This window comes from Aethina tumida, chromosome 2, assembly GCF_024364675.1.
Source record: "Aethina tumida isolate Nest 87 chromosome 2, icAetTumi1.1, whole genome shotgun sequence".
In the NCBI taxonomy this organism is placed as follows: Eukaryota; Metazoa; Arthropoda; class Insecta; order Coleoptera; family Nitidulidae; genus Aethina; species Aethina tumida.
Genome location: NC_065436.1, coordinates 1,450,542 through 1,476,073, shown reverse-complemented (window position 1 = coordinate 1,476,073; position 25,532 = coordinate 1,450,542). Strand labels below are relative to the sequence as shown.

Genomic DNA, 25,532 nt, shown 5'->3' with positions numbered 1-25,532 from the left:
GTAATATAAATATTTATTACTATATATTTTAATTATTATATGCACTAAATATTGTGTTAGGTTCACAATAAATAAAACAACAATATACTCGTTAATCACTAAGGTATATTTAGTAATATATATATAATGATTATAATAAAATTACAATAAAAAAAATTAATATTTTTAATAACAATATAGATCAGTCGGACATCTCCCTGTTGTACCTCTTGATAGCCCCAAACAACATCATCATCAGGCTCACGCTGGTGAACATGGTCCCATAACCCGAGTCCGGCAACTCCACGTCCGGCAATATCCTGATGGGTTGCTTGCAATCGAAGCGGGGACACGTGATCTTGCGGGCGTCCCGCCTGCACCTCAGCAGCCCGTTGCACGTGCACTTTATATACATCTTGTCGCCCGTAGGTTCGCGGAGCGGCGTCACCTCACCGCAACGCTTGCACTGGATGGCGCCCTGTTGGCGGTCGTTCCGCAGGTACAGGCAGAAGCGACACACGCGACACATGACGGCCTTACGTCGCTCGCCGTCCTCGACGACGAAGAACGGGGGCGACAGGTTGCAGACGCGCAGGCGGCGCAGCATGACCGGGTCTTTGGGGTCCACCACGGGGTACATTATGGGGTCCATGGTGAAGGTGAGGAATTAGAAGAATTAGGTGACAAAGTTTCCTTAGGTGACAAGGTTTCCTTAGGTGACAAAGTTTCCTTAGGTGACAAAGTTTCCTTAGGTGACAAAGTTTCCTTAGGTGACAAGGACTGCTTAAGTGACAAGGACTGCTTAAGTGACAAGGACTGCTTAAGTGACAAGGACTGCTTAAGTGACAAGGACTGCTTAAGTGACAAGGACTGCTTAAGTGACAAGGACTGCTTAGGTGACAAGGACTGCTTAGGTGACAAGGACTGCTTAGGTGACAAGGACTGCTTAGTTGACAAGGACTGCTTAGTTGACAAGGACTGCTTAGGTGACAAGGACTGCTTAGGTGACAAGGGACCCTTAAGGTGACAAGGGACCCTTAAGGTGACAAGGGACCCTTAAGGTGACAAGGGACCCTTAAGGTAACAGAGATTCCTTAAGGCGACAAAGATTCCTTAAGATAACAAGGTTTCCTTAAGGTGACAAGGATTCCTTAAAGTAACGAAGACTGCTGAAAGTACTAGTGACTATTGAAGGCACTTGATGTTGATGGATGAAACTTCTTTGAGATTCTTGGGTTAGTTCTACACTTTGGGGTCACATGTCTGGAGATTTTAAACGCTTCGACTGTTACCTATTCTTACCTGTTTTAGGCTCATCTTAGAAGTAATAAACTTAATTATTGTATTATAAATTACTATGGTATTCAAACAAATCCACATTAAAAGTATTTTTCCTATTTTAAATAAATGCGACTTATATATCTTTTGTTTAAACAAGCGCAGATAAAAATGGATCGACTGGAAAAATTATGGCACGGAATTTTGAAAGGAAATATATGTGTGAGTGTGTGTAAAACTGAACGGAATAATCGAACCTACTATTTATAGGCGATTCGCGTTCGAAATTAGTCGGTGGATATTAATAATTTTTTCACGTCGACGCGTCGAAAATACGAGGGAACAAGAATTAGATTAGGGACTATAGATAATATCACATAAAAAACTATTAAAAAATAATTAATTAAATTTTATAAAAAGGTAAAAATAACATATTTATAAATGATAAGTAAAATAAACATCATAATAGGGGAAATTAATAATTAATTATATCTTAACTAGTAAAACAATTTACAACAATTGTTTATATTAATATGTAAGAAATTTTTTTATTTGAGAAAGCATCTGTTACAATGAACTGACTTTCTTGAAAGAATTATTAATTAATTAAGATTATAATTTTAGTATTTAACAAGACAACATTTAATTTAATATAATTATAAATAAACTTGAAGAATTTTAAATATTAAATTAACTCATTAGCAAAAACTTAATTAATTAGTAAAGTAAAATTATTAAATGAATATATTCAAATTTAATACTTTCGGAGAAATTAAATAAAATGAATAATTTTCAAAGAATTAATCAATCTGCTTACAAGATTACTTTACAACGCATATAAAATTCAATTATTATTTGAATTAGGTATAAATAAATAGTTTTATAGAAAAATTTATGAAATAAATCTAAAATTAATATTTAAAAATAATGAAATTTTGTAAAAATTCATTTTATATGCATCTAAAATAAAAAAATTTTTTAAAATAATATTTTTAAATTTTATTTTATATCATAATTTAAAAAATTATAATTTAGCCTAATAAAATATTAATAATAATATTAAATAGTGGTAATAAATTCATTTATAAATGGATTAAATTAACCAAGAATCGAAATTTGGGAAATAATTACAAGATTTACAGACAAATTTATGAAATAAATCTAAAATTAATATAATAATTTTTTTTTTAAATAATATTTTTGAACTGTATTTTATATCATAATTTGGTTCAATAAAAAATTAGTAATAACATTAAATAACGGCAATAAAGTTTCAATTGAATCAATCAATTTTAATTATAAAGTAACCATTAAATATGAAAATCGGATGCTTTTTAGGAAAGAATTAAAAATTTTACAGAAAAATTTAAGGAATAAATCAAGAATTAAATAATAATAATAAAATTCTGTAATATATTTATAATTTAAAAGAGGATACATTAGAAAATAATAATATTAAATAGTAATAATAAATTAATTCAAAGATAGATTATAATATAATAATTTTGTAATTATTAAAAAATCTATTTACATAATTATTTTTTACCATAAAATTCGAATAAATAAATGGAAATTGATTAAGGGTTTTAATATGAACAAATATATTGTAATAAGGTGAAAACAAATACATTCACTAATTTTGTTTATATTATAATGTTGTAACTATTTAGTAATTAGTGAAGCGCTCAAATATTTAGAGTGATAATTTGTGACGCATATTTTAGATATGTTAATTGATAACTTAAAATTTAAACCCAAATTTATAATTTATAAATTAGTTGTACTGGAAATATTTTTCTAAACTTTAAGTATATAAAAATAACAATTATTAACATAAGAAATAACATAAAATTAATGCTGTAAAAGAAGATATTAATTATTATTCAATCATAAATTAAAATTACACTTTACAGCAGCAAATCCGATGAATATTCATTAAGACCAACCACGAACGTGTAATTTCTAATTGCACACAGCATGAAATTTCGTTGCATAAAATCTTAATTAATTAGAAAAATTGTGTTATTATAACGTGCAATTACTATTTAATTATCCTGTTACAAATACCGTTGCTTCCTTTTCCACAAAATTACAACTCTCACAATAATAAAAAAAATGAATCTCTCTTCTGTTCACCCCTGTATAAATATAAATAGGTGTTCACATACACATATGTCACGTCCACCTACTTAATTACAAGAAAGATAACGATTATTAATATTTCGTCCACGTATTTTTGAATGGCCCAAACAAAATCGTTTCTATAATTTTATCAATGTCGAATCTGTTTACTATAAATAATGTGAAACGTTTTAAAAATAACAAAAACGTGTGAGGTTTAAATTATGAAGATTTATATGTAGGTGTGAATATATTATATATTTTTCAAAATGTTTTAAGTGAACACATGAAATTTAGCTATATTATTTGTCTCACTTGTATTTCGTCACATAACTGTAAATATGCATTTTCCACATGAATGCTTGATTAATTAATCACCCACTTGTTATACAAGATCAATAACGGATTAATTAATCGTTAATTAACGTTGATTTTAATGGGCGAATTGATTTTACACAGTTCTCAAGAGCACAACATATGTCGCAATATTTATTCTGATTGTTATAATTCATAATAAATTGTTTATTTTTTAACGACCATCCAGTGTCAAACTTATCGAAAAGTCAATAAACTTTACAACAGAAACTTTGTAATTTTAATAAAAATTGTCCAATTTCTATACGACTAAATTATGTGATTTTTTACAAAAATTTAAATCCAAAAATATATATGTTATATTCTTTTAATTTTGTTTAAGAGTAATAATAATTAATAATTTCTAGACAATTACCAGGAAATCTTTTACAATGCACAAAGAAATACCAAAAAATTGTATAAATCATGTTTTGAATCGTCCAATTTAAGGAAAATAAATTTTTTTTTTATCGACCACATTGTGTTAAAGGTTTAATAAAATTTATCGAAAAGTTAATGAACTTTTCAATCGTTTTTTACGTTTATACGTTACACAATGTAATCTTTTAAATTCTCTTTGTACTTTAAATATAAATGTCCAAGCAAATTGTTTGAGATTTTTAACAACTGTTCAGAGGACATCAATTTCTTCTTAAAAATAACGATTTCTTTAGTATCATGATATCGTGATTTTTCAGAAAAAACGTACAAAATATGTATTTAAAGCCAAATATGAGTATGTTTATTTAATTTTGTTTAAGAGCAATAATAATTAATTTTTTTGGAAAATTACCAGGAATTCTTTGTAAATGCACAAATAAGTATTAAAATATTGTGTAAAATATAAAATAACATGTTTAAAACCGTCCAATTTGAGGTGGATAACAGTTTTATGATGTATTTCATCAAGTATCTAATTGGATGTGTAATTGAAACAGATAATCACAACAATTGTAGCGAAAGCATAATTTTTATAACAGTTATGACAAGTTTATTTATATAAAGTGACGAGTCAATAGGCAAATTTTCAGTTGTTTACACAATTAAAGCTCCTCAATTTTCGATTCCTTCATGAACTGAACACTAACGTCAACAATGTGAGGAGAGTGTCAGTGTCCATTGGTAATTTGTCAACAGTGTAACCATACAATTGTCAAACGAAGAAGCGTAATTAAAGCAGTAATTAGATAACCACAAGAAAAATAAACGTTGCATACATGAAACCTTAATGACAGCTTCCGACATGTTTATTTACATGATGTGACGCGTTACCAACCCAAATATGAGCATTATTCCCGTACGAAAAACACATCGGCCCATCAGCCAGGACGGCACGGGCGAAAATATCGACGGGAAAGCAAAGGAATCGGTCAGCTGTCGCAGCCATATTGACCCGCCACTTTACGTCACTGGATCGAGGGCACCGTGACGGCGAGTCGCGTATCGCCACAGGTGGATCGCCCAAAAGGGTACGCGGCCACAAACACCACTGACCTGATGCAGGGCGGTCAGCCCGTCCACATTGGCCGTGTCGATGTCGGCGCCCTTCTGCAACAGCCCCAGCACCTCGTCCTTGTCCCCGGAGGCGCAGGCGGCCAGGAACACGCATCCGGACGAGAACTTAATCTTGCGCGACTTCTGTTTGGGCACGGGCGGCTCGCGGTTCGTGTCCGATTCCTCCCAACGCTTCAGCTGTTCGGCCCTCTTGAAGAGCGCTGAATTCGACCGGGTCTCCAGCGACATGGTTATTTAAGACACTATGGCCACCATCACGATTGTAACCAAATTCTTTTTCTGTTTGGCTGAGGGTGCGGTTGGTAAAATAGGGACGCGCGAGCGACATCTGCCGCCGATAACCTTCATCCGCACTACTTGTAAATATTATAAAAAAATCTCACTTATTATTCTTTACTTTAATTAAAGTATCATATAAACACCGTCCCTTTATCTGTACATCTATTTAACACACCCTAAATTGATACATTATTAATAATTGTCAATGTTTCACAATAAATACACATGATAAAAAAGGTAGTTCTAATGACTCGAGTCACTTACTAGTTTTGACATTTAAATTAATATTCCAATAGTTAATATTTAAATATTTAATTTATACGATAATTAAAAAGAAACAAGCCGATTGTTGTAAATAACAATTTTCAATCTTATGTAATTTTTCTTTAGGTATTAATCACATTATTCCAAGACTTAAATCGCTGCGCCATCTTAAAGCGAATAGCAAAATTAACAATGCAGCGCCACCATAGAAGTTTGAAAAGAATAATTTCAAAAATGGTAGAACATGTAAACACAATTTTCCACAAAATTACACTAAAAAATTATAAAATTAGAACCCTTTTACAGCTTTGTTAATACCTAATAAATAAAGGTAGGCATTTTTTTGCATAATATTTAGTATAAACAATATATCGATATAAATTACATACGTATCATTATGTAGATGGCGCCACCATAGTTTTTTTATATTTTCAAAAATGTAGAAATATTTAAATATTTTAAAGATAGTTTTCAACCAAACAATGCTGATAGCATAAATTTACAATTTTTTAAAAAACAAATTGTAAAAAATTATTTATAAGAATGTTTTTTCCAGGACAATGTATATTTTATTTTCCGATTTTCCTTATAATAACCCACATGGATATTTACAATAAAGTTTGTGGTTTTTCGAGTATGTGTATATTTATTAACATTAAACACTTACAAATACATTTTTTACTGGTACAAGTATTTTTAAATTTCCCACCATAAATTTCGTCACAAAGGTTGCCGTCCTGCACAGCATAGACGCCATTTGCCGGATACATTTGACTTGAGTGGTAGGTGTCCGCAAATTGAAAAAACAAACCACAAAGTGCCAGCAAATCGCACCCTATCGACCCCAAAGCGAAGCACCAACCCAAGGTAAGTCGCACCCTTATTACGCACCTGTCCACCAAACATCAGATCACCACTGACGTTAACGTGGCTATTCCGTCTGACCGTCGCTTGTGTATGTGATTGTGTGCGTGCGTGTGCGTGAGCCATCCCCGTACTGAAACTTGTCTGTATTTCAGTGCGATGAGTTACTACAATCCTAGGTGAGCATTGCGCGACATCAGACAAACCCCAACAACACCACCTAACAAACCCAAACTAACAGTTTCAGCCAGACGGTCGGTATGACGCGGGGCGGACGCGGCGGCGGCTTCTCGCCGCGCGGGAACTCGTACAGGGGATCGTCGCGCGGCTCGCCGTGGGGCGGACGCGGCGGCGGCGGCTACTCGCCGCGCTCCAACAGCGGGGGCGGCAGGTTCAGCAACTCGTCCATGCCCTCGCCGTACGACAACAGGAGCAAGTTCGGAGAGGACAGGTTCGGGAGCGGCGGCTCCAGGGGACACGGCGACAACTACAGGAGGAACTATAGGGTAAGTCCTGACTAGTCCTAGATCGTGACCTTTGAGTTCGACTCATTGTTTGATTATAAATGTATTTGCTCAAGTACGGCTGTGTTGATCATAGATAAAGATTTTTTTATCAAACTAGAGAATTAACAGACTACTTATTATAGGCTGTGACTCATAATAAATAAAAGATGTAATGACAAAATTCCTAAATAATTAAATTAAAGTCAATAACCCAAGTTGTAACAAATATTTTGTTACAGGACAGCAGTTACGGAAGAGACAGATCGCCAGACCGCAAACGCTTGCGTGTAGAGGTATAAATCTTTAAGATAAACCACTAATTTTTGCAGGTCTCTTATCGAACAAACATAAAACCAACAGACAACCCATAAATAACCAAGATTAAATGCAAAATGCAACAGATTAGGATTTGAAACCTGTTTTTAAAAAAATTACCCTATGCAACTGGCAGATTTTTGGCCTTTCAATCAAAAAGTGCAAATTTGTCTCGTGTGATCCAGTAGATTTGACAGTCTGAGGATCAAAACCAAAACCTAGGTGTTACAGAAATTTGGCAGATGTGTGGATAGAAAAAAGTCCTAATTATTACCCATTAATGATTACGGCTGTGTAGTCTAGGTTTTTGGGCCGAGGCAGTTTTTTGATGTGATTATTCGAATGTATCATGGAAATCTTTTTGGCAATGGCAGAAACTGTTAATTAATTAATTTTTTAATGTAGAATGAGGAATATTCCTGGTAAGTATTGGATGGAGGATGGACATGGGAAAATATTGAAAGAATTTTTGTGGTTACGTGACGTGAAAAGCAATAAATTAGGGTAAGCACATTAAAAGATGTTCTCTCGCACTCTTTCCTACACTACATAGTTGTTTGTGTGTGATTAAAAAAGGGACCAGCAGAAAAGTTCAGATAAGATAATGAGACAATCCGATTGCCCAATAGATGCGATTATCTGAGGGTTGTTTCGATAGTAAAAAAACCCAATTAGTACAAAAAAAAAAATAAAAAACAGTAAAATGCAACCAAAAATGCTGATGAATGATGTTACTTTTGTTACTTATGTCCAAACAGGCCCCTAGTTCACGTCACGATAGTTATGGAAGCGGTGGTGGCGGTGGAGGAGGAGGAGGTGGTGGCGGCGGCTACGGCGGTGGCGGCCGTTACACGGATTATTCGGAGCGCAGGAGCTTCTCGGGCGACCGCCACTCCTCCGGATCGATGTCGCGGACAAGGGACGAGTTCCGCCGGCCGTCTGGTCCGCCCCCGCCGCCCAGAGGCGGCTACAGGGGGCGGCTGAACACGCGCGGTAGCGCGTCCGCCCGCTCGCTCAAGCCGCGAGGCGGCGAGAGGGGACCGGGCGGACCGCCGCCCCGTCGCCGTCTCCTAGACAGTTCGTACGCGGTGCGCAAGCGGGTCGTGCCGCGAGCGTCAGACTTCGCCAGGAGGCTAAAGATATCCAAGCTGAGGAGGTAATTTATGCATAAATATATAAAAATATGAACGGAAATCCGAATCGTATTGTCGCGTGCGCACTTTCTATTGCGCACCATTTTACTACTACTACTACTACTACTACTTTACTACAACTACAACAAATCTACCTAGTACTACTACTACAACAACAATGTGTCAAGTAAGATTGTAATTTTTTTACTTCAACTACATTTTTGTGTACCTAAGCGTTGGACAACACCAAAGGAGTGTTTATTTGAGGGAGAAAATAAGTAAAAAAACCTAATGGAGTACTTGCCCTAAGAATTTAGTAGAAAGAAGCGAAATTCCGAACGAGACAGTTGCATGGACAGACCACAAGACACATAAACACATGTGCCGTTGAGTGTGCGTGTCCTCGACCACCTCGATTTGCTTCACCTGTGATTGCCGTTTATTGTTTACATGCTCCTGTTGTTAATTTTTATTTTTTTTAAATGTTTATTTGATTTATTTGTTTGTTACACCTGAACGGAAGACGAGTTCGTTTGAGGACAGGATTTGGGGAAGCACCGAGCTCTAGTTCCACACTTATTTTGCACTTGGCTTTGTGTTTTGTCGATTTTTGGGGGTGGGAGCTTTTGTTTCTTATTTAAGCTTTCAAGTGCGTATTTTTTGATTTCTATTATTAGTTGATATCCTCTTGTAATTTGAAAAGTTCTTCGTTTTTTTCTATAAAATGAATGACAAATATTTTATTAAACATTTTTTAAATAATCAGATCAATTATCGTCCCAGAAATGGATTAATTAATTGACTTTCTTGATCATCACAATATTTATTCTTTGTTATTGTCTCACATACTGTAAAATTGATTAAATATATTTTTTTCAAGGATAACTTAAACATTTAGATGTTTTATAGATAATCATCAGGCAAAAATGTCATACTGTTCAAGTTTTTGATCAAGAAATAGATACATTAATTAATTTTCTTGATTGTGAGATGAAATCACAGAATATTATCGTAATATTTATTCTTTGTTATTATCTCATAGGCTGTAAAATTAATTAAATATATTTTTTTCAAGGATAATTTGAACATTTAGTCATCAAGAGGATATTTAAACTTTTAAAATTAGAAGTAAAAATATAGACCATTTGTCTTGGGCCTGTGAGCTGTCGTGTAAAAATAAAATCAATATAAACTAGTGGGACTAGGGCTTGATGAAATTCATCGTTCACTAGTTAATGCCGTTTTGAATTCTGCAGTGCAATCGCACGCCGTTCCAAAAAGAAGGACAAGGACACCTCGATCAACGAGGACGATGAAAAGGAGTCGACCAAAGACGCGAAGAAAGAGGACGTAGAAGTCAAGGAGGAGCCTAAAACCGACGACGACAAGCCGAGCGTCAAAAAGGAGAAAGACACCGTCGACAAAGACGACGAGAGCGCCGAGGAGGACGAGAAGAGTCCGCCGACGAAGCGCAGCTACATCAAGTTATGCTGCCCGCACTGCAACATAAAGGCGTTCACGTTCAGGAAGTACGACATGCACTTGGCTTCGCGCGTCCACGTGCTCACCATGCGCAAGATCGCGATGAAACAGAAGTCGATCCTGGCGCAGATGCGACAGGCCCAGAGGAACACGCAGAACGAACTGGAGAAGAGCAGCGACGACCTGCAGCCGCGCACCAACTTCTGCCCGTTGTGCAAGCTGAATTACAAGCAGCGCAAGTCGGTGCACCAAAGTTCGGAGGCGCATAAGAACATGAAGAAGTTCTTGATGCCGTACTGTAAGGTGTGCAATATCACGTTCAAGAGTCCGATGATCTATGAGAGCCACTGCTGCTCCATCGAGCACATCAAGGTAGTTATCCGCTGCGTTTTTATTCAGGCTTGAAATTAATTGTTGTGTTGATTGGCAGAGGAAGCAAAGGACTGAGAACAGCAACAGCGAAGCCTCAGACGTGGAGGATTTGGAGAACTTCACCACCATTGATTCGGTGGGTGACGTGGACGAGGCGGACTCCAAACAAGAGGAGGCTACCAAGGAGGTGGTGAACGTTGGTCTGGAACAGATCCGCAAGGTGGAGGCTCATTACTGTGAGCTGTGCAAGATGTACTTGCCACGCGCCGACGATTCGGAGATGACGATGATTTTGCAAAGGCACTGCAAGATGAAGGTGCACATGTCCAGGTATGTTAGGTTCAAGGATCTGGAGAGACGCGCCGAGAAACTGCAGAAGAAGGAGACGGCCGAGAAAGAGGCCAAGAAGAAAGAGGATGCGGAGGCCAAGGAGGCCAAAGATGACAAGTCCGATGATATTGGCAGTACGTCCAAGGAAGAGGAGGAGGCGACTGAAGATAAGATTTGGGAGGATGTCGATAAAGATTTGGGCGATATTATTGCTGAAGCCGAAAGCGGCGCCAAAAGTTCCGATGAAGATGAAGATGATTCTCACATGAATGGGGAACGATATGATAGGTAATTAATTAAACTTTGTTGTTGTCACATTATATGACAAAATATGTATTTAATAATAAAATATTTGTTGCAGATTTAAGTTGAGTGAGAAGAATGGAGAGGAAAACTTGGAGAATGAAAAGAAGGAGGATGTTGCAACAGAAAAGGTTGCCGAAATTAAGGAAGAGAAGAAATAATTTGTGAATTTGTAGCTGTATTCGTGTAATTTAAGAATTATACATACTTGTGTTTTGTAATATGTTACAAATAATTTGATGTATCTATGTCGCCATTTTTAATAAGAATAGTTTTATTGTTTAATTAGTAATAAAGTTTTCGATTTCTAATTGGTATTTTACTTCCTCGTTAAGTAAGTCTTTAATTTTTCCAACGGTAAGTAAAGTAAAATTTAATTTAAATATTATTAGGCTCAAATTGAAATTTACTCTGAAATAGTTCACATTTGGTTGTGAATAATAAGTTAATTAAAAATTCGCACTGAGGTAGATGGTAATTAAAAGAAATATGTATATATAAAATTTATTTAAATTGATATAATTAATTTTAATATTAATATAAAAAAGTCGCATTTGAATTATTTAAATTCGGGCGCATGCGCACGTGTAACTCCTAATCGCATTTATATTTGGAGATTAGTCAATATTTGAGGGAAGTATTTGGTTCCTTTTGATGCTATGCTATTCTATATAAACATAAATAACACTCATTTAAAATTACTTTTTAATCAAATCACAGCCTAAGTTTTCTGTGATTCCTGTTGGACATCAGCGCCATCTGTAAGTGCATACCTTATCGATTTTTAAATGTTTAAATTTGAATGTTTAACTAATCCCGTCTAATTTCATAAATTAATACATATGTTTAATCTTTTCTTGCTTGAGTAACACGTAATCATAAAATATCAGTGTTTCGTAATTTTCAAACGAAATCAATGCGAAATCGACCAACGATGAGTCATAAGAAATAATTCAGAAAATCAATACAAACAACAACATTATTCTAGTGCAGTACGTAAAATGCTACCGGAGTCGGAGGATTTCGCCTACTTTTTCTACGAGGCATTCAAAGTCCTGCCCGACAATCTAAAGTAAGTAAACCACAACGAGTTACATTTAAATGTACATCCAAAGTCCTAACCTCCAATTTGTCCACAGAAAAAGCCTGGAATGGAAGAAAACGAAGAAGAAACTCACCAAACAATACAAGCAAAAAAAGTCGGAAATAATGTCGACGACCCAAAGCCAAAACCCACCCGAAATCGAGCTGCCCTGTAATCCGTCAGCCTTTGCAGTGTTCGCCTCCATTCGCCTGGCGGTGCTGGACCGATGGATGAGGCAAGCCAGTCAAGAATACCTGCAGAGCAGCTGCAGCATCCCCTTCAACGATCAAAGCGAAATAGACAGTGACACTGAGGACAACACTCAAAGTTCCATCTACCTACCCCTAAAAATATCCAAAGTTGTTGGTCTGGGGCTGAGATCAGTGTTCGAGTTGATTAAAGAAAGCAGAATTTCACACCCAGTCTTGTGCACTAAAGCACTGAGTGCTTTGCTTGATGTCTTACAAGGACAAATCCCTGAGGGTCTTAAATCTGAACCCATGGATATTGTTGACCCACTTTTTGATCTCCTATTGGATCTCACAACTTTACATGGCCCAGAAAGTTCTGTGCCTAATGATGGTACTCATTTAACAGCAATAGCTTGTGCCTGTTTGTTGTCTCTTGTTGTGGTTCGTGGGGATACTGGAAAGTGTTTATCTGCTGCTGCAGCTTTGCTTATGTGTCCTAGGGCACTTTCTGTGCAGAATATTCAGGTAACCTGTTGTAGTTGAGCACTTTATAATTGTTGTTTTTGCACATTTTGTATTTTGTTAGAATATTTTACAGTATTTATTTGTTATTTTTATATTTTCACTGTGATATTTTATTTGCAATTATAGTTATTTAGTATATTTATTATTATTATTTATGATTTTAATAAATTATGTAAGAAGGTTGTATAGTATTATTTTTCATATTTATTTGTTGTTATATTTTTCACTGTTTTAATTAATTTGTAGCCTTTTATTACCTATATTATTATTTTGTACATGTTTGTTATTATTTATAATTTTAATAAATGATTTATTTTTATGAATTATGTTTTATTTTGTATTATGCACTGAATATCATTTTTTAATATATTATTTTTATATTTTATCTTAAATTTATTAAAGGAAGATGAATTTTAAATAAAAATTGGGATCCGTTTATTCTTCCTAAAGATTCACATACCTTCTTTGTCTCAAAACTGTGACATTTTTAGATGCCAACAGTATTATCATCCCTCCAAAGAAGCGTGCACGGCGTCCTTTTAGGCAAAACGGTCCGCCCTGACTGGATAACGCATGGCATCCCGGTCAACACTAAACTGGACTCGTTCCAAGTCCGAATGCCCACCGAACTCCAAACCAGCAGCCTAATCCTAAAATCCCTCGCTTGTGACGGACAATTCCTTTACCTTTTCACGTCCAAAGGCTTATTTAAAATAGGAAGCGGCTACGGTGGCACCTTAAAAGGCCATATTTCTATTTGGAAGCCGGATTTCTATCCTAACGACAACGGCACGTTGGTGTTTTGCAACGGCAACTTGTACTTGAAGTTGTGCGGACGAAGAGGAGGCGAGTTCTTGGTAGTGGAGAGGAGCAACCTCCTGATTTCGGGGGCTGTCGCCCTCCACTCCAGAGATGCGACCGCCTCGGTCGTGTTTTCCGATGGGGAATACCTGGGTACGATTTCCCCAGCTAAGGATGTAAGTTATTACATGTAATTTTAAGTATGGGCCTAACCTGAGGTTTCAGGATGGCTTCGTGGTCCGCCTTTTAAATCAACACACCGCCCCAGCTTCGGTAGTCAGTGAGCTACCCCTAAAGTTAGCCAGGAAGTGTGTGGACGTGTTTGGGGTCGCCGCCTACGACGAAGAAGGCGGCACCCACACCTTAAACATCGGCACCGAGGAAGAGGTGGCCATGATATGCGCCGGCAAAGAGTTTGGCCTTGTCAAAACCGTCAACGGCAAAGTATTGTACTGCGGCAAAGCCTCAGCTCTGGGTATTAAACAGGTGGGCGTCAGGAACGGCAAATGGAACGACCTACTTATAACCAAGGCACCTAAGATCAACCACATCGCCATGGGGCACGACGGACTGCATGCCGTCCTAATTGCTGAGGACGGCTCCGTCTTTTTTACTGGCACAGCCAAACGCGGTGAAGACGGAGACCAGAACAAAGTCAGGCGACAACCCAAACCTATTAAGCCCAAGAAGATGATCAAGGTGGAGGGTCAGCAAATTGTGTCGGCCGCCTGCAACAACGGAACCACCGCTTTGATAAACAAAGACGGCAAACTGTTGATGTTTGGCAAGGATACCGCTCATGCAGACCCCAATACTGGCCTGATAAATTCCCTAAAGGACGAGTTTATTACGCAAGTTGCCTTAGGAAAAGCCCACGCCCTGGCACTGACTAGCAAAGGCCACATTTATTCATTTGGTATTAATAATAAGTATCAGTGTGGTCGAGACTTTGTTAATCCAGTTAAAGAAGGTAAGTGTCATCAACCCTCAAGTCCAAGTACCATTTGTAAATATTTCAAAGGGACGAATACCAATGTGGTGGCAATGGACACGTGCGGCATCCAGGAAGAAGGGGAGTTGTACGAGGAATCCGAGGAGAACGACAAAGGCAATAATCTGGTGGAACCAGAGGAGAACATCCTTGAACAGCAAAAGAACATGTGCCCGTCCGGAATGCACATGTGGCACGACGACATGTGCATGATTTGCACTGTTTGCAGGGAATGCACCGGATACTCCATCAGTTGTTTGTCTTCTATCAGTTCCGACAGGAACCCCGGAGAGTTAGTACACTTTAACGAATTTATTAAACCTTTTCTTTATGAATATTTTGATAAACAGGGAGTGTGGGTGTGGAGAAGGAGACAGCGGCTGCTCCATATGCGGATGCTGCAGGATTTGCGCCCGGGAGGTCGTCGACAATTCAGAACTGGCTGATCTGGCTGGAATGATGAGGTTGGACTTGATTTTCAGGGACAAAATGCTCATTCCCCCAAGGCAACGTACCAAACTACAAGAACAGGTACAATCTTATATATAGTCACCAAAATTTTGTACTAGTCAAGGATCTTTAGTTACAGTCACGTTTGGAAGAGAGGAAGAACAGAAGTAGGAAGGCGTCGGCCAGTTCAAGTAAGCCCTCAGTTAAAACTAGATGTTCCAAAACTCCAACATCACCATCACCAACTCATAGATCTAATAATGCAATTAAAAAGTCTAATATGCTTGGAGCAGGTATGTTGTTGCATCACCGCTTGAATCAAACTTAAATCGTAAATCATTTTGTGTGATGATCTCGTTTTGACTTGACCCGAACACGGTTCATTTGAATTGTTGCAGTTAAAGAACAACCAAGTTCAGACGTTGAACGAGACACCACCAGAGTTGCGAGTCTATCTCCGGCTAAAATACATCTACCATCCGAAAGTCCGGTTGTTCAAATTGCTTGTGGACTTCACCACAGTGTTTTACTCCTGCAAAACGGCCAGGTGTACACGTTTGGTTCAAACATGTACGGCCAACTAGGCTGCGGCGACATTTTAACCAAGAGCAGCCTACAACTAGTTAAACTTCCAGCTCCTGCCATCCAAATTGCTGCAGGAAGCAACCACACGGTCGTCCTCACTTCTAAAGGAGAAGTCTACACCTTTGGCAACTACCAGGTGAACATCCATCAATTTGTAATACAATTTCACACAAGTATCCAACGTTTTTAGAAGGGACAGTTGAGCAGAAACTCTTCCACCTTCTCACAAGACCCTCAGCCGGGGCAAAGCAGCAGTTCCCGTTACATAAATCCCAGAACTCCTTGGTACAGCATTCCAGGTTGCATACCTAATATTGGAGCAGTACACGGCAGGAGAGCCACTTGGGTCGGCGCTTCCGGTGATCAAACTTTCCTCAAGATCGACGAGAGCCTCATAAACTCAGTGTCCATCGCCAAGTCCACCGTCACCGCCAACAAACATTCCATTGGTAAATTGCCTTATTAATTAATTAATTAAACAAAATATAAACTTTTTTGTTGCCAGTTTTCATCCCGAACCAAGAGGAGAACGCCCGCAACTTTAAATGTCTGGTGATCAATAAAAAGGATGGTAACTGCAACTTCTTCAAGGGCAAAGACCAAATGGACTTCTACAACAGTATAGTATGCATGGATCCAATTTACAACGTGATCTGGTCTTTCAACTCCTTAACACTGGAGTTGTCGTGCTTCAACGTGATCTTCTCCGAGTTGCAAGTCAAAAATGTGATCAAGACTGCCTCAAACAAATACTTAACTAACGTCAAAACTTTATCCAGTGGCCACTCAGAAGCTGACAACAAGGTGAACCTCACCGCAGTTTTGTCCCCGGAGTTAGCCCTGCCTGTTCTGACCAACTGTCACATTACGAGGTTTCAAGCGGCCATAAATTTGTTGTGTTGTTTGGACACGTTGACGATGGCTCACGAGTGCCAAATCACCGCCGTGTCTGAAGACATAAGTGATATGCAGTTGGTGTCGGGGAAACAGTACTCCAAAGAGGACTTCCAGGCGATAAATCGTTTTGAGAGCCACGGCGGAGGCTGGGGTTACTCGGGCCACAGCATCGAAGCTATACGTTTTATGTCGGACACTGACATACTGTTGGGGGGCTTCGGGTTGTTTGGTGGCAGAGGAGAGTACACAGCAAAAATTAAACTACTGGATATTGGGCCTGACGGTGGTGAACAAGAGGGCGACGGTGACTTGTTGGCGGAAACGGACGAGATCCCGTACGAATGTGGGCCGAGACAGAAGTTTCCCATGTTGTTTGAAGAGCCGGTCCAATTACAAGTAAGTTACTATTAAATATTAATAAAGAGGTTTATTTAAGTGTCATTTTGGATTAGGCCCACCGATGGTACGTTGCTTGGTGCAGAATCAGCGGCCCCAGCAGTGATTGCGGTTCCTCAGGCCAGACTATGGTGACCACCGAAGACCAAGTGCTGTTCTACTTCAAGTCTTCAAAGAAATCGAATAATGGCACCGATGTAAACGCCGGTCAAATCCCCCAGCTTCTGTACAAAATTATAACGCCAGAGAACAAGACCATTCCACGCCAAATGGATGTTCTAGAGCCGGTTCACATGTTGTCCAAGGATTTCTCCAGGACTGTCACCAAGGAGTGCTTCCAAAGCTTGCTAAGCTTGTTGCAGTGGTCTTGGAACACTTTCAAGTGGGGGGTGATAGAAGGACAGTCCAGCAAGAACATGTACACCACCTTGGAGCTGGAAAAGTTGGTGTACATTAGCAAGGCTTCCCTTCGATTAATCCGCACTTACATCAATGAAATCTACCCGAACCAAGTCAACAGGAGGCTCCCCCTGGAAAACGTGCACTTAGCAGAAAGTATTGGTGACGTAAGGCTCCTGCTGAAGCAGATCCTTTCAGACAACATCCCCAGTCACATGCACAACAAAAAAACGACGAGCAAGGGCAAAAGTTTTGCCTATAACATGATGAATAGCTTATTGGACGAGTGTCACGGCACTTTCGTCGCCTGTTACCACGCCTTCTACCCCACATCCTATTTAAAATGGACCAGCCTGTGCGACCTGCTCGACGACTCCGACAAGGTAATTAAAACCCCGAAACGAATTCTGATATTGATTTTTATGTTGTGTTGGACCAGGAGAGCAGAACGAATAACCAGCGCCTGTTGAGCGCCGTCCTGTGTGCACTCTGCGGCCCGACGGTGCGCCTGAGAAGCACGTTCCCGCTTCTGGGGCACAACGTCAGTTCCGAGGGCTCGTTCCATCGGGGACTCAGCCCTTCCGACAACACCGGTCTGCCGATGATGAGCGTCTCAGATTCGCACCACTACCCTATTTTGGTTGAGCAGATGAGTTACAAAAGCCAGGTGATAGCTAATTTCTATTAAAACTGAAGTAAACTAACTGATGTTATGATGTAGATGGAGAGTAGTGGGAATACGACGAATTGGCAGTGGAGGGAAATCCTGGACCAGCTCATCAAAATAATCTCTGAGCCGGTCAACAAACGCCTACACAAAAACAAGAACTTACCTTTGCACAGTCTCACCAAACATTGCTGCCATTTACTTGCCAGAGTTGTTGCTGAGCTTGTTCACCAATGTAGCGTCATAGAAGTAAGAAACTTGTCCATTTTTATCTACTTTTGATGCTCATTTAACAATTTCAAGGACGACATGCAAGGAACCTGCGGCAGGACCTTGCACATGACTCCATCAAGGTTCACAAGAACAAACCAGTCCAGAACATGGAACACAGGAAACGGAAGTCCGGACGCAATTTGCTTCCAAGTGGATCGTCCAGGAATTACTGTTGTTGGAGTTGGAATCTACGGCGGAATCGGCCATTACGAATACGAACTAGAACTTCTGGAAGACGTAGGTTTTACAATATTAAACTGAGTATTAGTAAAAACTTTGGATTTTTTAGAGTTCTGTGAGCAACTCCGAAAGTCATGCGCATACTCACAGATGGAATACTTTGGAAACCATCAGAGGCTCATTTGGACCTGAAGATTTTGCTCCTGAAATCATTGAAATCAAGTTTGAAAGGCCTGTCCCAATTAAAGTATGTAATATGCTAAAGAAGGAACAATTTTTTAACAACTTAATTGGTTTAGGAAAACGTCAAGTACGCCTTGAGGCTCAGAAACCACGGAGGGAGAACCAATAATGGTGATGGAGGCTTGAACTTTGTTAAAGGCTCTGATAACACCACGTTCACTTTTTCTACATGTCCTTTGAGCTTCAACGGAACCACTTTGACTCGGGGACAAATACCCATAATTTTATATTACAGGTATTAATTAATAATTAGAAATATTTTACCAAGCTAAAATGTTGCTTTTAGTAAGCCAATTGAGTGTGGACGTCCATCAACAACAAAGCTGGAACACCAAGCTAGAAAATCGGCCCTTTCTATAGCAAGTATAATCGTCCAAAACACCTGCAAATTAATGATGTTGGCTCGAGAGAAGGCTGACGAAGTACCGTCAGCTGAAATACTCAGCAACTCCTGCATCGTCACCACTTTACTACCTCTGGTACTCGCATATTTAAGTCCCTTAGCTTCGAGTGATTCAAGGGTAACAATTCGATTTTAATCTTTACAAACATCTCACCGTTTTTGTTTATTTGTAGAGTTCCGTGTACATTTTGAATTTGATTCAAGATTTGCTGCCCCACGTCGCAGCTTTAAACCTTGTCAGTTCATCCAGTAAATCAGCTGTTTCATCCAGCTTGTCCAACTACTTGGATTTAGAGCACAAGGCGAACACAACAAGTAATCATTACACCTGGGTGCAAAGTGACCACCCCTATAAACCTTCCACAGTTTACAACTTCAGGGTGAAGCTTCCGGAGAATGTTAAATGGATGTCTATAGAATTTGACCCATTGTGTGCGACAGTACAGCCGGAAGACTCGTTGCAATTGTACGTTCCTTCCGTTGATTACATGATTAATAAGCAGGACGCCAAAGCTTTAGACTTGGAGGATGACGACGGCTCACCCTTGCCCTACTGGCCTGTGTTACACAAATTTAACAGCAAGTAATTAACTTTAATAACCCTCCATAGTTGAATTTTGAAGCTGTTTTTGTATTTCAGCATGCAATGGCCGACTAAGTCGGTGATACTCCCAGGTAACGAGGTGATTTTCTCTTTGGAAACAGCTTCGGATTACCTAAAGGACGACAGGGCCAGCTCATACGGGTTCAAATGTCTGGTGGTGGGGTACGAGTGGCCCATGGAGGCTAAATGTAACGCCCTTCAAGGGCTCAAGCACTTAGAGGCTGAACTGGCTTTTCTGGGCGGGATGTGCGCTGCCAATTTGATGAAGAAGGACCTCATGTTACCTTCGGCAGGAGGTAAACTATTGATTGATAGTTTTATACTGTTGTAATTACATTTAATGTTTTAGATGAGGGTGATGTCGACATAGAAATGGCGGAACTGGTGACGGCTCAAACTTTTAAGCAACACTCGTCGTTGCTGTCCAAAGGATTGTCTTTGAGCAACCCTCCGACTGTCAATCAGGCTTTGGATGGACTTCTTCCTTACAGGTAAGAAATAATATTAATAAGCTGTAGATTTTTTATTAATTGAAAAAACTATCCTACAAATACTATTTACAAAATAAGCGTTTAAATAAATTAATGTCATTAAATCACAATTCTTTAAATACTTCTTAAAAGTCTTTTAAATAAGAACACACATTAATAACTAGTTCGTTTAACGTTTGATTTATATCACAGTCGATTGTCTATTTTGATTTGTCTTACAAATCAGTTGTTAAGAGGTCCGTTTTCTCCACGATGACATGAAGCTCAGTTTCCCTGTAAGTCCGGCCGTCCGGCACAATTAAACTCAACTGTCCCTTTTTGGATTGCTTATGGCTACCGTACTTGTCACTTCGGAAGTGTCTTCTGAGGAAAAACACCAAAACAGTCACCGCTAAAATGGCCAACACGCCAACCACGCTCAATATCACGATCAGATTCGTGTTGCTGGACAAAACTGAGCAATAGCCAGTCTTGAACTCCTGCACCGTCATGTATTGCCCGTCCTGCAAGCAATGTATGGAGGCGTAATACTGTTTGTCTAAGTTGTGGTCGATTTCGTAGCAGTCGCAGGACTTGTTCAGTTGTAACCGGTCTAAATAGACGGTGCCTTCGGGCAGCTGCAAGGAGTCTCTGGTGATGTGCGTGAAGGTGTTGCCCTCGAGCTTCAACAACAAGTTTTTGCCCGGCCTAATGCCGTAAAAGGCGCCATCGTTGACGTACTCTATACGGTTATCTTTGATCAAGACGTTTTGTGCCTCCGTAACGACTAAACCTTCGGCGCTCAGCTGGCGGATGTCTGAGTTAAGTATTTGTAGGCTCCTGGGGCTTTTTATTACGAAGGCGGAGGAGCGTACGGTGTCGAATTTGCAGTCTTTGATCAGAAACGTGTCGGTCACGTACACGTCCGACATCATGCGACTGGGAAGCACGTTGGCCGTCACATTAATAAGTTCGAAACGTTCGGTGGTGAACTTCTTGAACGTCTGTAGCTGCACGTTATGGAAGACGGTGTTCTTGATTTGCACCAGGAGTGTTTGCGTCAGGCTGGAGAAGGCGAAGGAGGATGTGTCGCTGACGGTGGCGCCATCCAGCACAATTTCGCCCACAATGCCACTGAAGGCGTGGCTTCCTATTGTAGTTATGCCACTATCCACCACCTCGATCTTCAACGAAGAGATGCTCGGGTCCAGTTCGGTGTACAGGTCTTTCTTGTAGCCCTTCCAGGCCAGGCTGTAGTCCTCCAGCACCAGCTCGGTGATGTTCTCCAGTCGCAGATTGCGTAAATTCGTCAAGAATGAAATGGAGTTGGGTTTGAAGGTGATGCGTCTACAGTTCTTGAAGTCTATTGAGGCTGTATCGTAAGGCGGGATGTTGGAGTCGATTATCCATTCCTAAAACAATTTTAAACCTTGTTAGTTACTAACCTTGGCTGCTGCTAAATGGCAACAGTGCTCCCATACATGTAATCTGATTACCAATTACCTTGTCACTTCTACAACTACAAGTCAGATGACCCATGGTCGATCCCCCCTGCCAACTACAGCCGAACTCCCTCTTATTCGTTATGTCTGTTAAAATGGCCCCGCAACTCCTCAGTAAGTAAAGCTGCAGCACCAGGATGATCCCCTTCTTCCACACCATCATGTTGGTCTTCCTGTATTAAAAAGAAACGGGTTTAAGTGCGTTTATTATTTGTGCTTACGTAATGAGTTACGTTGTACGTTGTGATGCATGCAAGGTTGAAGTTGAAACGATTAGATACAAGTGCAATTTGTGCGGCTAGACTGTTAAGCAATTAACGTGTATAAATCATTGATTGATTGTAGGAAGTAGTAAAATGTAAATTTTATCGATTTTGCCTATAAAATCCTTTGTTGTCTGGTGTTTTAATAATTTAAAAGTATAAAAATTCACCTCTAAATATTGCCTCAGATTTTTTTTTCACTCAAAACACACAAATTTGTTGAAGTTGTTGTTGTTGTTGGGACACCTACCAGTTAACTGCTTTAATTTTTCATGAATGATCATCACTCTTATCATATCACACATTCGTGGTAAATGTTTGAAAAACCTAAATGAAAACACTTCCTCGTAACTGCTCCAGTTTAAATCGTTAGTCACGCACAATCACGAAATAAAATGAATGACAAACCCACAACTACACACGTATGAGAAAACGATAAAACCGAATGTGCAAAGGGAAACGAATTACAAACGTGCAGACCGCAATTTCATAATGTCTTTTTATGGCTTATTTATTACTCAAAACTTAATAATTCCTCGGTTCCACGAAAGGGTTTTTTTTTTTAATTAACTCACGTCCATAATTGTTTTTTTATTAACAACCTTTTGTCTTTTTACATGGGGAAAATCAAAGATCTTTGATGTTTTAGTGCACAAGTGTTTTTTGGGCAGGTTACAAATGCCACAAGAGTCGTCAAACATTTACTTTCCGTCGTTGTTTACTTTAGACAAACATAAACATGTTGTTTTAAGTAATTACATAAAAATTTCCTGTGTCAAAATTGAATATTTTACGTGAAAATATTATTTATGGTTGTTTCAGGCAAGTGAATCAGGTTCATGTGATCTAATTTAGTTGTGTCACTTGAATTTATTAGGAATCGATGGTAATTCTGGTGGTACTAAGTAATTTTGGGCTGTAGAATCCTTTAGATTTCATTTATCAGAATTAGATTTAGATATTTTGATGTAATTTAACTGGATAGTCTCACTGAAGATTCCAACAATGACATTCTATAGTTTTTTTGCCCTTGTGAAACCCCCTGAAGCTTTTAAACATTGCTTCATAAGTCTCAAGTTAATGTGAAAGGGTGGAAGTGAAAATTTCATTCTGTTTTTTACTAAAAAAGTAGTATTATGGGTTTCTTTGATTTAAGAACCATCAAATACAACAACTTTCAATTTTTTCGAAGTACCCAACACCTTGAAGCTTTTAAAAATTGCTTCATAAGCCCTAATTTAATGTGGAAGGGTGGAAATAAGGTTTTTTCTCTTACACCATTATATTTTGTTATCCTTAAATGATGACATTTCTTAAAAGTTAATATCTGTTAACCCAGTACTGCTTAATAACTCTGTCATTTCAAAAAGATTAAAAATACAGATATTAAGTTGTCACCAGTTTTAAATTATATAAAAAAGTTGATCAGTGTGTGAAATTGCCAAAAATAATTCACTGTTGTTTAGGAAAACATTTCTGAAACCATCTCCAAGGTAAATAAATTGTTGGTCAGTGTTAAAAGGTGTTGATCATTCAATTAGCTCTGGAGGAGTTCGTTACCTTTTAATTAACACCTTCTGTCAACACTTGGGTGATTCACAGGCAATAATTCTCAAAAACTACATCTGATTTGTTTAAAAACAGAATTATATTTATTGTTCATTGACTTACTGCAGACATAATAAACAAACTTCTGCAAAATATTGTGCAAAATGTGGTTTCAATCACATGCTAGTGAAAATCGTCATAGACCATTTAATATTTACAACATTTACTCTTATATATTCTTCTATATAATATTTATATATTTAATCGGAGCTTGAAAGAAAATGTATTTCTTAGAAATAATTGCAAAATGTGTGAGTAATTCAGTTTGTCAGCGATAAAAAACAATAATAAATAAAATTGTTGGCTTAAATTAGCCTGTTTTCTATTTAAATTTGGTAAATATGCGTCTGTTGTCATGAACTAGTTTTCATCCTTGGTTTATCTACTTAAAAAGTTATCACGTATGTAAATAATTAAAAAAACTGGAATGAAACGCCACAAAGAAAAACAATTTCCTTATCAATTTATTGATTTTTATTTGTGTAATCTAATCTCAGGGATAAAACCATAATTATTTTATATAAATTTAATTTAAAATGGAGTTATTACAATGACATGACTTTTATTGGCAAGGAAAGGTTTGGCAAGGCAAGATTGGTTGATTAGTGATGAATAGTTTGAAGATTTACCTTGATGTACTAATTAAAAAGCCACCACAATTCAAATTGGAACCACAAAACCCATCACAAACCTCACAACTCCCAAACCCAAACTGCGAAGATGCGAATCCCCCCGTTTATCATCAACTGATAAACGATACCTTACGTTCGTGACACAGTTGATAAAATCGACTCGGTTGCCGGCAACGCATTGTATGTGTTTCAGGTCTGGGTTTCGTTGTGTCAGCGAACGTCTCACTACTTCACCTCGCACCTAAGCAAACACATCCGAACCGCCGCGAAATATGGGTACCAGATATTTGACAGGATAAATTTAGTTTTCATTGCCAACGTTTTGTATATTTTATTATCGTCGTCGTTGGTAGAAAAAAATTACGGGAGCGCTTTGCCGCCTCGGCTGGCCGGATGAAAAGTAAATGAGTTAGTTGTTGGTGTGTGTGTTGGTTGCCACACTACACCAGTTAATCAATAAATGTCTGCGACTTAATTTGTTAAGGTCCGCTTTATTGCTTGGTTCAATTAGGTGCAGTTCTAAGGCAATCACTGCACAAGTGTTTTTAACACATGTATTTGGACATAATTGGGACACAACTTCGTTTCGAAGGACACATTACTATGATAAAAAACTGTTTCGGTTCGATATCATTGATATAATGACATCATTGAGCAAATATAATATACGGGGTATAAATAGAAAGCCATCTGCTATTTATTTTAATTTGTTTACGCTGCTAAAAACTGGTGCCAAATCTGTTCTCTTGTTATTACACAATTCGGACCTGGACGTGTAAATAGATGATTTAATCGCTGAATCATTGTTTAAACGTTGTGACTAAATTGTTTAAATAAAACCATAAACGATAGAAAATCCACACTTGTAAATATCCTTTAATTACTCACTCACATAAAATATAGACCTTTCAGTCAAATTTGGGGTAATAGACATGCTTTAATATTGATATAATGAGGACCTGAGGTACCTCAATTTGTGCCACCTCTATTGGATCTTAAAGGTCAGCCAAAGACTGTGGAGAGAGGCCTGAATCATCAAATATAATGTGTAAATTGTCCCACAGGTGTTCATTTGGTGATAAGTCCTTAAATCTTGTTGGTTATATCAACAATATTACGTTAAAATGTTGGAAACACAATAAAGAAACCCTCATAGTTTGAGGTGGGGCATAATCCTGTTGTATAACTTGATTTTAATGAGTCCAAAAGTAAGGCACCAAATGAGGGCATATAAATCTGTTTCAATTACTCATTGACACAGAAAATAAAGCCT

General features: G+C 38.3%; 4 protein-coding genes across 12 annotated transcripts in view; 2 read left to right on the top strand and 2 right to left on the bottom strand.

Moving 5' to 3' along the window:
• The window catches only part of LOC109607528 (protein phosphatase 1 regulatory subunit 12A-like), a 31,801-nt gene extending 26,046 nt beyond the window's left edge, over positions 1-5,755 (bottom strand). For 2 of the 8 annotated variants that reach the window (XM_049963457.1, XM_049963454.1), the window contains exon 1: positions 5,227-5,749. In XM_049963457.1, coding sequence (XP_049819414.1) covers positions 5,227-5,475 — 249 coding nt within the window. In that variant the 5' untranslated portion in view covers positions 5,476-5,749. Of the gene's footprint in view, positions 1-5,226 lie in introns of all 8 variants that reach the window. The other 6 variants (XM_049963455.1, XM_049963452.1, XM_049963453.1 and 3 more) reach the window with 5 other exon arrangements.
• Positions 5,756-6,508: 753 nt separating this feature from the next.
• Positions 6,509-11,406, top strand: LOC109601895 (zinc finger protein on ecdysone puffs). 2 transcript variants are annotated; one of them, XM_020018191.2, is made up of 8 exons: positions 6,509-6,657; positions 6,810-6,833; positions 6,896-7,160; positions 7,400-7,453; positions 8,234-8,631; positions 9,865-10,462; positions 10,521-11,080; positions 11,154-11,406. In XM_020018191.2, the coding sequence occupies exons 2-8, from the start codon at positions 6,814-6,816 to the stop codon at positions 11,254-11,256; spliced, it is 1,998 nt and encodes a 665-aa protein (XP_019873750.1). In that variant the 5' UTR covers positions 6,509-6,657; positions 6,810-6,813; the 3' UTR covers positions 11,257-11,406. The 2 variants fall into 2 exon arrangements, with proteins under 2 accessions (XP_019873750.1, XP_019873751.1); XM_020018192.2 differs by lacking the exon at positions 6,810-6,833 and having other exon boundaries at positions 6,525-6,657.
• Positions 11,407-11,723: 317 nt separating this feature from the next.
• Positions 11,724-25,532, top strand: part of LOC109601882 (E3 ubiquitin-protein ligase MYCBP2-like) — a 41,152-nt gene continuing 27,343 nt past the window's right edge. Inside the window, exons 1-20 of the mRNA XM_049962505.1 lie at positions 11,724-12,167; positions 12,235-12,895; positions 13,387-13,872; positions 13,922-14,666; positions 14,718-14,979; positions 15,038-15,218; positions 15,271-15,430; positions 15,536-15,858; positions 15,913-16,171; positions 16,228-17,015; positions 17,072-17,797; positions 17,854-18,081; positions 18,136-18,330; positions 18,385-18,591; positions 18,644-18,781; positions 18,834-19,012; positions 19,064-19,298; positions 19,354-19,763; positions 19,821-20,080; positions 20,134-20,275. Of these exons, the coding sequence (XP_049818462.1) occupies positions 12,097-12,167; positions 12,235-12,895; positions 13,387-13,872; positions 13,922-14,666; positions 14,718-14,979; positions 15,038-15,218; positions 15,271-15,430; positions 15,536-15,858; positions 15,913-16,171; positions 16,228-17,015; positions 17,072-17,797; positions 17,854-18,081; positions 18,136-18,330; positions 18,385-18,591; positions 18,644-18,781; positions 18,834-19,012; positions 19,064-19,298; positions 19,354-19,763; positions 19,821-20,080; positions 20,134-20,275 (6,656 nt within the window). The 5' untranslated portion in view covers positions 11,724-12,096. The remainder of the gene's footprint in view (positions 12,168-12,234; positions 12,896-13,386; positions 13,873-13,921; positions 14,667-14,717; positions 14,980-15,037; positions 15,219-15,270; positions 15,431-15,535; positions 15,859-15,912; positions 16,172-16,227; positions 17,016-17,071; positions 17,798-17,853; positions 18,082-18,135; positions 18,331-18,384; positions 18,592-18,643; positions 18,782-18,833; positions 19,013-19,063; positions 19,299-19,353; positions 19,764-19,820; positions 20,081-20,133; positions 20,276-25,532) is intronic.
• On the bottom strand, positions 20,293-24,616 carry LOC109601888 (uncharacterized). Its single transcript, XM_020018185.2, has 3 exons — positions 24,257-24,616; positions 21,758-21,929; positions 20,293-21,666 (listed from the first exon to the last, which is right to left on the bottom strand). The coding sequence occupies exons 2-3, from the start codon at positions 21,917-21,919 to the stop codon at positions 20,491-20,493; spliced, it is 1,338 nt and encodes a 445-aa protein (XP_019873744.2). The 5' UTR covers positions 21,920-21,929; positions 24,257-24,616; the 3' UTR covers positions 20,293-20,490.